Here is a 16,666-nt window from a genome sequence, read left to right on the forward strand (position 1 = left end):
GTTAAAGCACACGTGTACATTAGCACTGTAGTTAGATTCTCTGGGATTGTCTGTTCATCCCTGTTCAGAGGCGTGCCGGGGGGAAATGGCGCCCCCCCCCCCAAGCTTTTAAAAGCAAAGGCCCCAGCATGGAGCCTCCCAGTTGCTTCTGTCCTCCCCAGAGGGGAGGGCAGAAGGGACTGCCAGCTCGAAGCAGGCAGCCAGGAGGAGGGCGGGGCTTGGTGGGAGCCGGGAGGGGGGCTGGGGTGTCCTCTGGCTTCCTTGGCCCCGCCCATGTCAATGATGACCTGGGCAGGGCTGAGGGCGCCAGAAGACGACAAGGCAGCAGGACTTCCTGTTTCCTTGCGGTCTTCCTGGTCACATGGGGGGCCAATTTTGCACCCCCACGTGACCAGATCAGTGGTGCCCAGGGACAGGGGGTATCCCCTGTCCCTAGGCAAATACGCCACTGTCTCTGTTTAATGGAAATTTAAAGCAAAGCCTAATACGGTCAGGATGCCATAATTTCTTAGGATCCTCTCTATTCCCATGGAACCGTGGATTCTCGTCTTTTTTCACTCTTGTACCCCTCGGCAACTGATTTCCCTAAAATTGGGTTCCTGTATTAGTAAACCCATTAGGTGCTTTTTTTGTGTGTACCCCCAAAACAGTTGGGTGTTTCCCTGGGAGTTCGCGTACCCCAGCTTGGGACCCACAGCTATGGAATAAACATACGTGCTAGATACGCACAACAAAAACAAACACCCCTTTGAAAAGGGAACGTGAAGCGGATTTTTGATCTTGGACGATCAGTGCGGGAAAGTGACCGTTTGGCTGGGTTTAGACTGCTTTATCTTCAAGAGTGGGTGGGTGGGTGCTGACCTTTAAGGCCTTACGCGGCCTGGGACCCTCGTACCTTTGGGACCGCATTACCCCATATGTCCCGAATCCCATCCCTCATGCAAGTGCTCAGCAGAGGCCACTTACTGGAGATCCCCTGGCTCCTCCTCAAACTGATGCAGCTGGCCTCCATCTCAGGCCAGGGCTGGCCTTCACTAAGCTCCTGGCCCCTGCCTGGTGGGAATGGACCTCTACTCACCAGCTGTCAACCAGGCCCTGCTGGCGACCTTGGAGAGTTCGCCAAGAGGGGGCCTAAAAGACTGAATTGTTCCACCGGGCTCCTTTGGAGAGACTTCACCACACTAAGAAGGTGCTCCTGTTTCTTATCCTCCCCTTCCTGTATATAGGGTCCCTAACATCGGGACCCATTATTCTCTTCTGGGAGGGTTGCATATGGGTTCGTGGGATACTGTTTTAGAATGTAAATTTTAAACTTTTTATATGTTTTATACATGGTATTATATTGTTCACCACCCTGAGCCCTTCGGGGATAGGGCGGTATATCAAATCAATCAATCAATCAATCAATCAAGAGACAAGGGGAAGGGCTGAATTACAAGCAAGGTATGGGTGGGATCGAGGCAAACAAATTCTGTGCCAGGCAAACTTGAATGTCCTGACTGACATATGCCTGTTGCTGTTTTCTGTCTTCGTTTTGTAGAAATGTGATAATTGTTTTTTAAAAAAATAAAAGATTTGAGCACGGCCATCTTAATTATGAACCTTTGCTGCATACAAGGGCATTTTAGTTGTTTTAAAAATAACTTAACAGGACCACTTTCGTGAGCAGGGAGGAGACGACGCTGCACACCTGAACTACTGCTGTCTCGCTCCAGTTTTGCGCTTAGCTCCAGAACAATGGAGGGCCAAGGCATCCGCGTACATTTGTGTAAACAAATAAAAAGTGCCCATGCTGCCCTATAGAACAGGCTGCCTGCTGTATTTCTGCATAGCAACTGTAGCTTTCCCCTGCCTTTTAATCAGCCCCCTTTAAAGGCTGTGTTTAGCCACACTTGGGAATGGCCGACAAGGAAGAACTGGGACAGCTTTTAACACTGAGATGAATGTAATTGTGCTATTAGGCCCCCAGCCAGCCAGGCGGCCTCCGTGCAAGAGAGGAGCCCCAGCTAGCAGCTTCCTTACGAGGGCTGCAGGATGGGGCACCCCTCGTTTCCACGGAGGCTGCCTGGCTGGATGGGGAAGAGGGGAGATCTCCCCTCTTCCCCAGCCAGCCAGGCGGCCTCCGTGCAAGAGAGGAGCCCCAGCCAGCAGCCCCCATAGGAGGGCTGCAGGCTGGGGCACCCTTCTTCATTTTAAATGTCAAAAAGTATTTGCGACTCCATGTGTTTTCTTTTCTGTGGAAAATGGGTCCAAATGGCTCTTTGGGTTTTAAAGGTTCCCTACCCCTGGTCTAGAGCAAGGGAGGTAGTTGTACCTCTCTATTCTTCATTGGCTAGACCTCACCTGGAATATTGTGTACAGTTCTGGGCACCACAATTCAAGAAGGATATTGACAAGCTGGAACGGGTCCAGAGGAGGGCAACCAAAATGGTCAAAGGTCTGGAATCCATGCCCTACAAGGAGAGACTTAGGGAGCTAGCTATGTTCATTTTGGCCAAGAGGTGACATGATAGCTATGTTTACATATTTGAAGGAATGTCACGTTGAAGATGGAGCAAGCTTGTTTTCTGCGGCTCCAGAGACTAGGACCAGGAGTAGTGAGTTCAAGGTGAAGGAAAAGAGATTCCACCAAAACATCAGGGAAAACTTCCTGACAGTCAGAGCTGTTCGACAGTAGAAGGCACGGAGTGTGGTGGAGTCTCCTTCTTTGGAGGTTTTTAAAGAGAGGCTGGATGGCCAACTGACTGGAGTGCTTTGATTGTGTTTTCCTGCATTGCATGGGGTTCGGCTTGATGACCTTTGGGGTCTCTTCCAACTCTATTTCTATAGGATGACCTCCTCTAAGATCTGTCCTCCCATTCTGTGGCTGACCAAACACCTGCCCGCCCCGTTAGACACACCGCTCTAAACATTTTTAGCTGCAAGAGCAAAGCGTGCCTCCAATTTTAATTCAGGCAAAAAAATACCCAGAATGAATTACAGAATAATTCTGTCATGCCCCCACAGAGGCTTCTGTTATTTCCCCATTAAGCTTTAATTGCCCCATAGTTAGCATGGTTTTAGATCAGGGGTAGGGAACCTGTGGCTCTCCAGATGTTCTGGAACTACAATTCCCATCAGCCCCTACCAGCATGGCCAATTGGCCATGCTGACAGAGGCTGATGGGAATTGTAGTTCCTGAACATCTGGAGAGCCGCAGGTTCCCTACCCCTGTTTTAGATCATTGTTCTAAGGGAGGGTATTTTAGTTAGCCCCTGTCCCTTTAAGACATTTCCCAATAGGCAGTTTCTTTTCTTTACCCAACAATCCCCTATTTTAGTTCTAGCCAGTCAGAGTGAGGTGCTAAGAGTAGTTGGAGACTGGAATATTCGTGACGTACTTATTAGTATATGGTGGTCCATAGAGCACAAGTTTAACAGCAATTAAAACTAGACAAAGACTGAAAGAACTGAAAGGAAGCAAGACATGGTGGACTTTCTTGAAAGCAGCCAAGAGAAGACACAGTCTACAGCTTCAAACCTGCTCAAGCAAGTACTCTGATTTAGATAGACCCAAGGGAGGAGTTAAAGTCTTGATTCTCTCCAGTAATAAACCTATTGTTGAACTGTTGAACCTGGTTCATGTCTCCGTCACTCTGTCCTAGCCAAATTCAGGGCACCAAAAATAGATTCACTTGGGGGGGCAGAACAAATTCCAAAAGAATACTCTTACAGACATTTCCATAAGATGCTCAGGCCCACATGCTCAAGAGGGGGTGTCTCGAACAGTCCATAGAGCAGGGCGGGACGCAGAAATCTCAACATCGTAGCCGAACAACAGAAACACTTTTATTAACCACAACAGAAGCAGGATTGTTTGTGACAAATCGACAAGGTTTTCAATTCACAGCGTGGGCTGCTCAAACAAGAACATTCGGAAAGCGAACAGTGGTCATTCTTTAATGTCCGAGACCAACATTCTGCGGTCACGTAACTAAAACGAGGGAGAGGGGGGGGGAGAAGAATCACCCAAATTACATTGCATATATTCAGCTTCCTCTCCCCCCACCCCCCGGTCCTGGGGTGGGGGGTGGGGGGAAAACACACAGAAGAGAACACAATGTACAAAACATGTTATGTTTAGTTTATACTATACAAAAATAGTTAAAATACATTCTAGGTAAACACGTTGCATTTTAAGAAACAGTTCTAGTTAAGAGATTTGGCACGTGAGGAGGAGGAGGAGACTTTTTCCGACAGGAAAACAGAACAAAACGGTAGACTCTTTTAGCCGTTTGGGGAAAGGTACGGTGTAAGGACACCGATCCGCCGTAACGCTGCAACTGTGTAACTGCCATTCATTTCAATATCACCTTTTCCTTAGAGCAAAAGCAAATACAGGGGAGCTATCTTGCCTCAGTGCTTGAATTTCTCCCAGTGTGTGTTTTATGGACTTTCTTATTCCTTAAACCTTCCTGTTCAATCATCATTTGTATTTTGAAAAGGCAGTGGCTGCCACTATACCTGCAACGAATCTGAACAAGGTAGGGCAGACTTTTCACCTGCTAAATATTTCTTCTGAAGGCCACAACAAATGCAGCGAGACTGGAGCCTTCTGCCAAAGGGACCGTCTTCTCTCATGTGGCCCGCCCTATTTCATTAGGGGAGAAATCCTTAAAGGGCACAAACCGTTTTCAAAAGAGTGTGCACACGGGCCCCTTCCGCACATGTAGAATGATGCACTTTCAATCCATTTTCAGGCAAAGTTGTGGTCGGTTGGTCGTAAGAGCGTTGCTTCTCCTGATGCTGCCAGATTGTGGCTGGCATCTTCAGAGTTTCGCCTGAAGATGCCAGCCACAGATGCAGGCGAACGCCAGGAGAGAACGCTGCTAGAACACGGCCATGCAGCCCGGAAACCACACAGCACCCCAGTGATTCCGGCCGTGAAAGCCTTCGACAATACACTTTCAGTGCACTTTGCAGATGTGCGGAATAGCAAAATCCACTTGCAAACAATTGTGAAAGTGGATTGAAAGTGCGTTATTCTGCATGTGTGGAAGGGGCCAAGGGGGAGACTCTTGTTCACATGTAACATGTGTCTGTGGCACAAGACAGAAAAGGGCCCTCAGATAAATGTGAAAATATGAAATGGCGCTCCTCGTAATGGACAGCGAAGTGAATCAAGAGAAAGAAATTGGGTTAAACAGGAGATTCTAATCTCAGGATAAAACCTCCACCCCGTGAATGAGTGAATCTTCGTCAGCTACGAGGCTGCCTGGCATTAGGGGTTAATGAAAGGCATGAATGTCTCCCACGCACATCCCATTGAAATGAATGGATCTGCACTGGGGCTTTCTTCCAGCACAGCTTCCAATCCTGAAGTTTGGTGGAGCCGGTCTGGTGGATCGCGCTTCAAAGTTGGTATCTTTTCAGAGGTATCGCAGAGGGAAGTCTGTTACACACTGTTACACACACAGACTTCCCTCTGTGATACACCTCTGAAGATGCCAGCCACAGATGCAGGCGAAACATTAGGCACAAGATCCACCAGACCACGGCCACACAGCCCGGAAAACCCACCAGAACCAGTTGAACGGCCATGAAAGCCTTCGACAATACATTGATCCAGTTACATCTGCGCAGCGCACTCTCTAGGCCCGACAGCTTCTCTTGCAAACACAGACGTATCGGGGTTACAAAATTCATCGCAACGAACCAACCAAATGAGAAAATATGCTTTTTTACTGACCTCCCCCTACCTGTTTTTGCGGCATTTTTAATTTTTAATAGAAAAAAATAGCAATTGTACCCTTGACTGACTACAGTGGGCCGGGGGTGGGGGGCGAGGGGCGTTTGTTACGAAAACTCTCTTGTTTTTCTTTACATTTCGTTCAACGTGACTGGAAGTGCTACAAGAAAAGGCGCCTTGGAACAAAAAACGGTAGGAAGGCTTTTAAAAGGCTTCTGGTAAATCAGTATTGCCGCCAGCAGAACCAAACTGTCATCCTTAAAAGAAAAGGGAAAAAAGGAATGTACGGGGGAAACCCCAGGGCTCTTCCCACCTCAGCTACGGTGGAGCTTGAGAAGTCACGCTAAGCCTCTCGTCTGACGAACCAAGTTCATTTCCACGCTCCCTCACATCTGCTGGGTGACCTTGGCCTAGTCACAGTTCTCTCCGAACTCTCTCAGCCCCACCTACCTCACAGGGTGTCTGTCATGGGGAGGGGACAGGGAGCAGAGTTTTTAAGCCCCTTTGAGTCTCCACGAGGATAAGCAGGGCCTAGCAAGCCAGCTCTCCTTCTACTCTTTCCCCAAGCTCAAAGGCCCCCTTCCCACAACCATTATATCTCCGGCCACTGTGGCTTTGGATCCTTGGTCCTCCTCAAATGTGGCTCTAACAAGCTCTTTGCCTGCACTTCTCGCTCACACCAGAGGTTGGCATCTTTTTCCTTGTCTGGCCTGCTGCAGATCTCTCGCTCAGGTTGCCAGGTCCAGGTTGGCAAACACCTGGAGATTTGGGGGGTGGGCGAGGCCTCAACGGGACGCGATGCCATCCAGTCCGTTCTCTTGCTCATCTGGAAATCCACTGCCGTAGCGGAAGATCTCCAGGCGCCACCTGGTGGTTGGTCACCCTATCTCTCGCGGTCCCCAAAAGCCGGCCTGCTCGTTCTCAAGAGGTCCCATGCTTGACCGCTCACTGGGCCTCATCGGGGTGTCTTATAACTGAAGTACACCAAAAGATCACAAGACAACACCGGCTGATTTGCTCGGTGAGTGTGCAAAATCCTCCCTGCGGTGTCTGCTGAACCAGACCCCACCCCTCTGCCCAGCAACGGGATGTGCCATTCTTCTGCAATCCCTCCTCTTCTTTGACGCTACTGGCACTCCTCCCAACTTGAGGGGAAGGGAAAGGTGTTCTATTCTGACGGTCCGTTGCTTCCTGCTCCTTGAGGAATGTGTGCACCTGGGCCTGAGGAGATCCCCACGTGCTATTGCAACTGATGTGCCCCCACCAACACTCCCGGCCAAGAAATGCCCAGGCATGCAGGCAGTCTTGCCTAGTGGCTAAGCCCAGCCCCTATGAAGGACAGAAACAGTGACAAACTTCCGAGGAAGAAGAGAAGACGTTCGCAAGTTTCGCATGCGCCAAAGCACCCTGGATTTTTTTTTTGTTAAAAAAAAAAGAGTTTCCGGGCGCTGTTTTTCACAGGCGTTGCTAGGGTCCGAGAACCCACACTGAAAAGGAAGATTACTGGCACTTAAGAGGATTGGTTTCTGCCAACGCTGAAAAGCAAGCATCCGGATCGAAAGGCTGTGACGGGTTCGGAAAGCAGGAAGTTTTTAAGTAACGCTAAAAAAAAAAAGTGTGTGCTGATAATTTAGTGTTAACGGTACAAAAAAAATATGAATCACGCTAACTGACGTACACCTTAAGGAGAAAGAGCGAGTGGCAATTTACATAATTGTACACCTTGTCTTTGACTTCTTTTTCTTCTTTTTTCCCGTCTTTGCTCATCTTTTCTTTGTGCTTTCGGATTTCCCGGACTAACGTGTAGAAAGCATCGTCGACGCCCTGCAAAGGAAAGGCAGCATCTTTAACACCAAGTTACGCGTTTGGACTCGTTACTCGAATGCTGTTATAGCTCACGGAGAACAGTCCTGGCTCGTGACTGGCCATTTGTGGTGGCGCGGTTCACGCTGGCTATCTGTGGAGTTTGAGCAGGTAAGATTCTTTGCGATCATCGCTGCGTCGGTTCTCAAAGGGGAAAGGGATCCGTTCCATTTTACAGACACGGTCATCGACCGAGACCCACCTTCTGGAAAATTACCGTATATACCGCAGTATGTTTCCACCCATGCACAAGCCGAGGCACCTAATTTTACTGGCCAAACCTGGGAAAACTTATTGACTCGGGTATAAGCCGAGGGTGGGAAGCCGGGAGGCAGAGGGAGCTCCTTATTTGGGCAGTGACATCAGGGGGAGTCACTGCCCACATAAGGAGCTCCCTCTGCCTGCCAGCTAGCTGGGCTTTGGCAAACCCAGCCGGCAGACATGGGGAGCTCCTTATTTGGGCAGTGACTCCCCCTGATGTCACTGCCCAAATAAGGAGCTCCCTCTGCCTCCCAGGATTTGAGGAAGCCCAGCCAGGCTCCCAGCCAGGGTGCCTCGGGGTTCCCCATTCACCCTTGGAGGAGGGCAGCAACAAGCGGCCTCCCGGAGGCCGGGAGGCTGTTCCGGCCCCGCCCCCAGCCTCCTTATGATTGATAGAAAATGGTGGCTCGCGTATAAGCCTAGGGGGCTTTTCTCAGCCTTTAAACAGGCTAAAAACTTGGCTTATACGCAAGTATATACGGTACTTTCTCTCTGCGGAGCTTAGGTAGGTAGAGCCTGCTGGCTTTGGATTTACTAATTTCCCAGCAGCGTAGTGTTTCCTGCAGTTTCGTTTTGGCCAGGATACATTTCAAAAGGTACACATCCCAAAACCATTTTAGCATCCTGCCAGTTGAAGAATCTTGAGGCTGTTTCGTCCACAGCGAATGCCCATTTGAAAGTCAAAAAAGTTTCCAACCGATGTGGAAGGTAGCCATGATATAGTAAAATAGTTACTGAGCACACTCGCCTCTCCCTCTATCTCACACACTCGTACACGGCACTTAAAAAAATCTCATCCAGATTTATCTTACAACTATAACTGTGCTAAATTCGGATGTTTGGCTCTTCCGTTGCATGTTACACTCTGCCCTGTTATACTTCGGCCTTTTCCGCACCAGATACTTGCAACATTTTCAGGAGGGTACCAAATTTTTTTCTCTAAGGAGTTCTACACAAGTTTCCCCTGTTTGGTTCCAAAAACCATTCCAAGCGGCATTTTCTCCATGGTTTCTGAAAACACTTTTACGGTGATGTATTCAGATTAAATGTTTCCAAGATGGCTTCCCTCACAGCACGGTCATATTTTAAAAGGTTTTATCTTTCCCGCTGTTTTCCACGCCTCTGTGCTGTCACCCAACTTTCCCTTTGGAGCCAATTTTTTGCGTCTCCGTATCTCGCCATTTCCCCACACCTCTTTATTTTTGTCCTATGGGGGGGGGGTGTTGTTTGATTGGATCAATGAAGCATTGATTAAATAAAACAATGAATCAACCAAGCATCATTTCAACTAACAAGCAAAAGAAATATTTTTTTAACCCCTCATGGCAGCTGTTAAACATTTGGAACTAGTGCGAACAAATGTAGTAAAGGGAGAGCAGATCAGAAACCTTCTGGAGATGTTCTAGATTACTGTAGGCGCAGAAGGCATAAGGAGAATATAATCTGTGAAAAAGCAAAGGTTTTCTTCTTGCCCCCCATTACTTTCTTTCTGTAAAGGGGAGTTGGCAACCATAATGTAGCTGACTAAAGTAAAGATGCAGGCTTGAGAATCTATTCTTTTCCTGTTACTAGGCAAGCTTGATAGCCCAGCAGAATGCCCCTTGTTCAGAGTTATACAGAATGTGCAAACTCAACGGTTTTAAGGTCTCACTGTTCTCGACTAGATACCTTGAATTTGTCCTTCTTCTAGGAGACAGAAGAAAGAAACATGAAAATGTTTAGGCTCTTTGACTAGGAAGAAGGGCAACAAAAGGCAATAGAGATAAAAAGAAACGGCTCTAGTTCATCTTGCGTCAGAGAATCAGGTGCCAACACCTTCCAATAAGGGTCTTAGACATCCCCAAATGTTTTGGGAAAAGGGAAAATCTCCACCTTTCTGTATGACTGATTGATGATGTGGGCATTTTGGGGTGTATTCTTTTCTGCCATTTTGAATGTAACCTGCTATAATGCTATAAAAGTTAGAGCACACCGCCATTTTGACTAGGCTGATACTATTTTTGCCCCAGTTGGCTGAATAGAATTCAAACTGATTTTATTCTGAATTGGCTTGAGCTTTCTTGAGCTTCTCTTACTTTATTAGTTAACCCGTGTTAACATTACTTGTTCGGAAAAGGCCTTCCCTCACAGTCTTATTTGAAACTCTGTAGTAATCACTATGTTTTGCTGAAGTAAAATATTAGCTATTGCATATATTGCCATAAATGCTAGTACTGTTGAATCCAGAAAGGGTGCCACCACTTTGGATAGGATGGTCCGCGAGTCACTGCTCAGCAACGACGAGGAACGCCTCGTTGTTTGCTGGCCCTTCAAGGAGGCAGGTTGGCCGCCTCATGATACGGAATGCTGGACTAGAGAGACTATTGGTCTGACCCAGAAGGTCCTCGCTTGCGTCCACAAAGGCAAGAGAATGCTCGTCCCATGAATGTTGTCAGTGCCAACACTGGGACGTACGGACACATCTCGCAAACAAGATGGCCATGTCCCCAGTGCTGAAAGGAACTGTCAAATAGGTCAACATCACTGGCAAACTACGTTTAATGGTTTCCCACTGCCTCTAGGCCAGAGGTGTTCAACTCAGGTGCTTCAGATGTCCATAGACTACAATTCCCATCAGTCCCAGATGTCCATAGACTACAATTCCCATCAATTCCCAGATGTCCATAGACTACAATTCCCATCATGGCCATGCCAGCAGGGACTGATGGGAATTGTAGTCCATGAACATCTGAAGCACCTGAGTTGGACACCCCTGCTCTAGGCAATGTTATATTTTAGCAGTACATGTGAAATAACGGATCGAATAGGCCTGCCGATTCGTTAAGCGTTCTACACTAAGCTAGTGTTTGAAGGAGGGTTGGATCCAGCCGGATTCTTCACTCAGTTTTGCCCAATTATCCTTTTCTCTAAGCCTTCCTCTCGTGTGGCTTTTGTATACGCAGGTCCCACAATACCCAGAACAGCCGCGGTGTGGAGGCAGAAGGGTCCTCTCCTTTCATTGTCACCAGCAGAAACCCTGGTATAGTCCAACCCCAAGTTGGACTGGAACTGTAGTCCTATGCAGAGTGATAGCTGATTAAAGTCTACTGTAACCAATAGGCATGGGCTGCCGTGATTCCGCGTGCAATTGGGTTGCACGGGTCGAATTTGCAAGGCTGAATTTGATCCTGGAGAATTTTACCCCTTAGCATCGAAGTGGTTTCTGTTCCCTAAACTCGTTCGCATTACATCCCAGGGTCAAAGGAAAGAACAAACAGCTCTGAGCAAGCATATTGCAAGCTGCATATTATTCAACGGGCCTTATTCCCGTGTTCGTGTTTCTTGCGATTGTATTCTAAATCTCCAAGACAAAGCACCAATTCAGCTGAGGACCAAAGCTAGTGAACACCACAAGAGCAACATCCCACTTCTCTCCGTTTTTATTTGCATTCATTTATTTTAAAATGTTTACCAGCCGCCTCTCTACCTTCCAGGACTTAAGGTGGCTTACAATATGAACTTTTATCACGCAGGCCCACGTGGTCTTCTAAGACAGCAAATCAAAATATTCAAGCAGGGCCTTGGTATTAAGCATAAAGAATTATAGTTTGCTGGCAGTTCTCAAAGCCGACTGTCAGATTCTACCATCTGTGATTACGAAGAAAACCTAAAGAAAACCTTCTACATAGTCCCACAAACCTGCACCCAGACAACCGAACTAAAACTTGTCACCTGATATTCCTCCTTCTGTATCCCACTCTACATACTGAGAGAGGTTTATTCGGAAAAATCTTAATGCTGGCTCATGAGGAATGTACAATATAAAAATTTAGAAAAAATCAGCCCTTTTGTTGCTATTAGCCAACGAAAATCTTTTGGTGATCCTCGGCCCAGGGGAAATCTAGCTGGCCTTAGTCAGCGGCAGGGCCTTTTCAGCTCTGGCCCCTGCCTGGTGGAACGCTCTGTTTGGGGAGACCAGAGTCCTGTGGGGTTTAACACAGTTCTGCAGAGCTGTTCCACCAGGCATATGTTTGAGGCAATGATGGTGAGACATCAAAATAGCCGCCCCCCCTCTGTTTACCCCGTCCTCTGGCGTCCTGTTTATATCAAATTGAATAATGGGATAGTAATAGCAGATGGGGGCTGTGTATTAAATCAGAATAAGAATCTATGAGACTTCTTGCTGATTTTTTTTCCTTATACATAGTTTTAAAGTATTTATTGTTGTTATGTGTTGTTGTATTGGCTTCTGTAATCCACCCTAGGCCTTCCGAGGAAGGGTGGTAGAAAGAAAGAAAGAAAGAAAGAAAGAAAGAAAGAAAGAAAGAAAGAAAGAAAGAAAGAAAGAAAGAAAGAAAGAAAGAAAGAAAGAAAGAAAGAAAGAAAGAAAGAAAGAAAGAAAGAAAGAAAGAAAGAAAGAAAGAAAGAAAGAAAGAAAGAAAGAAAGAAAGAAAGAAAGAAAGAAAGAAAGAAAGAAAGAGCAAGTCTGGGTGAAGAACTTTTCGGTCTGGCATGTGAAAGAAAGCAATACAGGTACCGGAGAAGCTTCAAGGGGAAGGGCTTTTCACAAACAAGGTGCCACCACTAAGAAAGCCCTGTGAGTAAACCCTGAGTAATATGGTAATGTTTGCATCAGTGCATTCTTGAATTCATTCTTGGTTTTGTTATTCCACACCATGAGTTGGATCTGGCCTACGTTTTCCGTGAACAGGGCGCTTCCGTCAACTGAACAGAACTTCCCTGCCTTCCACTACAGCTCGCCGTTTCCCCCAAAATGCTACTTCACAGTGGCAGGAGACCATGAAGAAACTGGGAGTCTGGGACAGGAAGTGAAAACTGGCAGAAATTATACCTTCCTTTCCGCTAGTGGTGGACTTAAGTCTGGATCCAGCCTGACAGCTCCAATTTACCTGTGCCCTCCTGACAGCCTTGGGCCGGGCAGGGACGATGCTGCTGGAGCTGTGCCCTGCCTCCAGAGGGATTTTCAGCAGTGCAGGGAGACAAAATAAGAACATAAGAACTAGCCTGCTGGATCAGACCAGAGTCCATCTAGTCCAGCTCTCTGCTACTCGCAGTGGCCCACCAGGTGCCTTTGGGAGCTCACGTGCAGGATGTGAAAGCAAGGGCCTTCTGCGGCTGTTGCTCCCGAGCACCTGGACTGTTAAAATAATTAGTAAAAAAACTTCCCCACCAGTCCTGGTGAACGGTTAACTGTCGCTAGTACTAGGGATGCTAGACTCCCAAGAGTGACCTGGGGATCCCCTTGAATTACAACAGAGATCAGTTCCACTCCAGAGTACAGAAATCAGTTCCTCGGAGAAAGTGGGGACTCTGAAGGGCGGGTTTTGTGGCATTGTACCCCACTTGAATTCCTATCCTTCCCGGGCTTCATCCCCACATTTCTGGGAAGATTCCCAAACTGGATCCGGAAAATCTACCTCCCCCCACTCCCATCTCCCACTGATGGTGAGAGGGACCTGACAACACTACATAATACACAGGTTTAATTTAATGTAAGACAGAAATAGGGGGAATCCAAATCCACTATATTTTACAGAGGGCCATATTTTCATGATCAAGAAACAAAGAAGAAGAAGAAGAGGAAGAGGAAGAGGAAGAAGAAGAAGAAGAAGGAGGAGGAGGAGGAGGAGGAGGAGGAGGAGGAGGAGGAGTTTGGATTTATATCCCCCCTTTCTCTCCTGTAGGAGACTCAAAGGGGCTGACAATCTCCTTGCCCTTCCCCACTCACAACAAACACCCTGTGAGGTGGGTGGGGCTGAGAGAGCTCCGAGAAGCTGTGACTAGCCCAAGGTCACCCAGCTGGCGTGTGTGGGAGTGCTCAGGCTAATTCCCCAGATAAGCCTCCACAGCTCAGGTGGCAGAGCGGAGAATCAAACCCGGTTCCTCCAGATTAGATACACGAGCTCTTAACCTCCTACGCCACTGCTGCTCTCTAGATCATGGGTCTGCAACCTGGGGCTCTCCCCATGCTGGCAGGGGCTGCTGGGAATTGTAGTCCATGAACATCTGGAGAGCCCCAGATTACAGACCCCTGCTCTAGACAATTCACCACCGCCATAACCAGATGTCACAACTTACAGATCTTCATGACATTCACTGCTTGTCCACTACAAGGCAATGCGTGCGTCTGCGTAAGGCATGCGTAAGCGTCGCGTATAAGGCAAGGCATGGCGGCAAGGCGTGGCAAGGGATGGGGGGCACGCTCAGTAAATTGCACAGCTTTTCTTACCATTAAGAGCAGATTCAGAGTTTTATGTTCTTAAAGGAGGATGCCGGTAATGAAAAAGATTTGCCGGAACTTAACAATCATTTTTTGAAATTATCAAAATCATCGTAGAAAAGTTTTCAAGATCGATTCGATTCGTATTGGTGATCAGATTTTTCTCCCCGCTAAGCGCTATTTCGTTCTTAAACGTAAACAAACTTACCCTGTCACATTAAAAGGCATTTTTTAATTGTCACGCACCCGGGAGTCTTTTCTTCTTTGCTGAGTTTTCTCAGTCTGTACTGACGGATTTCTCGCACGAGTGTATAAAAAGCATCCTCCACTCTCTGCATTGTAAAACACAACTCCTTTGAAGCTGGATTTTGTTAATCAGGAGGGTGGACAGAGGTCTTGCTGGGCAGAAGGAAGCTGCAGCTGGGAACTAGACTTTCGGGAAAGTGGCTGAAGGGATAGTTGGCGCTGCAGTTCGGGAACTAGACTTTCAGAGAAGTGGCTGAAGGAGAAGTTGGCTTCGCAGTGGTCTGTGGCAAAACCTGCTAACTTTTTAACGATCTGGGCTCTAACTTTGATCTTCACATCTATTTAGAAGTTATACACTTGTTCACACACTTCAATGATCAAGGGTATGCGGGAACAAAACTTCCGTTCTGAGAGCCAGCGTGCTCTAGTGGTTAGGAGCAGGTAGACTCTAATCTGGAGAACCAAGTTTGATTCCCTACCCCTTCACACGGGAAAGCTTTTTGGCCCAGACTTCCATCAGGGCCAGCAAGACAGAGATGTTCCACTGAGTCTTTGCTTGAGGCCATCCACTAGTCCTCATGGTTCATCTTGCTGACCTCCCAAATTCACCCTAATTTCCATCCTGCACATTTGTGCATTCCTAGTTTATGGAATCATAGTAGACCCAGACAGGGGTTGAAATAATTTATTAGGCTCGGGGTTTTGCATTACTAATAGATTGCCATCTCAGGTATTTTAGATTTAGATTTTGGGGGGCATAATTTATATTTTACTGAATTTAATGTTTTAATTCTTATTTACAGCCCCCCCTTCCCCCCAAGATCCTGGCTTTGGTCGGGAAGGACAGAATATAAATGTAATAAAATGAAAAGATACACATAAACAAGATCAACAGTGTCAATCTACTAACATTCACAGAAGGCCCCATTAAATTAAGCTCCTCCCCCACACCGCACATCACCTGTACAGTGAATCTGTGGGAAACTCTGCCACCAATAATAAACGTTGAACTCCTCCTTTCTATACCGGACATGTCCCCTCCCAGCCTTCACCCCGGTTATGCAGTATATCAGCAACAAATCCTGATCATTTTTCGCCATGAGCAACACTGGCACCAACTTAATGCTTAATTGTAATTCACGTTTGGGGGGGGGGGGGGCATTCCAAAAAGGGATAAGAGAGGTAAGATCCCACTCACACCCAAGGCCCAAGAAGAGATATTCCGACAGGCACAGAATACAAAAGTTAAACTCTGTAGGGATTCCGGCATGTTTTCCCCGATGCCCTGTGCATTTGGCATAAGAACATACAGAACCCTGCTCTCCCAAGGTAATGCACAAGGTGGGTATGACGCCTACACATGTATAAAGTATACGTGCATGGGGTCTGTCACTGTGAGCAAGACTGCTCTATGGTAGGTTTTATTTGCGCATGCGCTCTGGCTCATGCTGTAGCAAACCTATGTCTGAAAAGAAGAAGAGAAGAAGAGTTTGGATTTATATCCCCCCTTTCTCTCCTGCAGGAGACTCAAAGGGGCTGACAATCTCCTTGCCCTTCCTCCCACACAACAAACACCCTGTGAGGTAGGTGGGGCTGAGAGAGCTCCGAGAAGCTGTGACTAGCCCAAGGTCACCCAGCTGGCGTGTGTGGGAGTGCACAGGCTAATCTGAATTCCCCAGATAAGCCTCCACAGCTCAGGTGGCAGAGCTGGGAATCAAACCCGGATCCTCCAGAATAGATACATGAGCTCTTAACCTCCTACGCCACTGCTGTTCCAAAAGGCCAGGTTCAGCCTTCCCAACCCCACTTCTCCTGCCTGAGACGATGTGATGCACGCTAGAATGCTGCTTCAGGGCCGATCCTATCATATAAAAGGCTGGCTGTGGTGGCTACAACTCGCTTCCAGCCAATCGCAACGCATGACTCACTTTCCAGCCAATCGCCATGCATTGCATGGCTAGGGGGCAGGGCTTATACAGAATGGGTAAAAAACACATACAAAACAGTGGAAAGTGCCAGTTTACTGCTAGTATTTCAGAATTCTTCTCCAGAAACAAATGGACAATGCCACTCTGTACTATAGCAGGGCGCTATACAAATACAGGTGGTAGTACTAACTCCTTTAGCTGTAAGAAGAGGAGGGATCCAGCAGGTTCTCACAGGTTCCCGAGAGTAGGTTACTAATTATTGGTGTGTGCCGAGAGGGGGTTACTAATTGGTGATTTTGCCACGTGATTTCTGCATTAGTTACAGCCCTCCTCTCGGCAGTAGCGCACAGAACTTGAAGCAGTCTAGCAGGAGGTGAACCGGCGTGCGTGGCAGCCTGCGCCTGCGTGCATTCGTTTCCCG

General features: G+C 47.5%; 1 protein-coding gene and 1 long non-coding RNA gene across 3 annotated transcripts in view; one reads left to right on the forward strand and one right to left on the reverse strand.

Annotated features, from left to right (window-relative positions):
* The first annotated feature begins 332 nt into the window (after positions 1–332).
* On the forward strand, positions 333–1,586 carry LOC125434332. The gene is made up of 2 exons (XR_007244767.1): positions 333–841; positions 1,413–1,586. It is a non-coding gene; the product is annotated as an uncharacterized LOC125434332 (long non-coding RNA).
* Positions 1,587–5,825: 4,239 nt separating this feature from the next.
* The window catches only part of KRAS (KRAS proto-oncogene, GTPase), a 49,139-nt gene continuing 38,298 nt past the window's right edge, over positions 5,826–16,666 (reverse strand). For both annotated transcript variants that reach the window (XM_048499541.1, XM_048499542.1), the window contains exon 5: positions 5,826–7,551. In XM_048499541.1, the coding sequence (XP_048355498.1) occupies positions 7,393–7,551 (159 nt within the window). In that variant the 3' untranslated portion in view covers positions 5,826–7,392. The remainder of the gene's footprint in view (positions 7,552–16,666) is intronic.

Source organism: Sphaerodactylus townsendi, linkage group LG06 (genome assembly GCF_021028975.2).
Source record: "Sphaerodactylus townsendi isolate TG3544 linkage group LG06, MPM_Stown_v2.3, whole genome shotgun sequence".
NCBI lineage: Eukaryota > Metazoa > Chordata > Lepidosauria > Squamata > Sphaerodactylidae > Sphaerodactylus > Sphaerodactylus townsendi.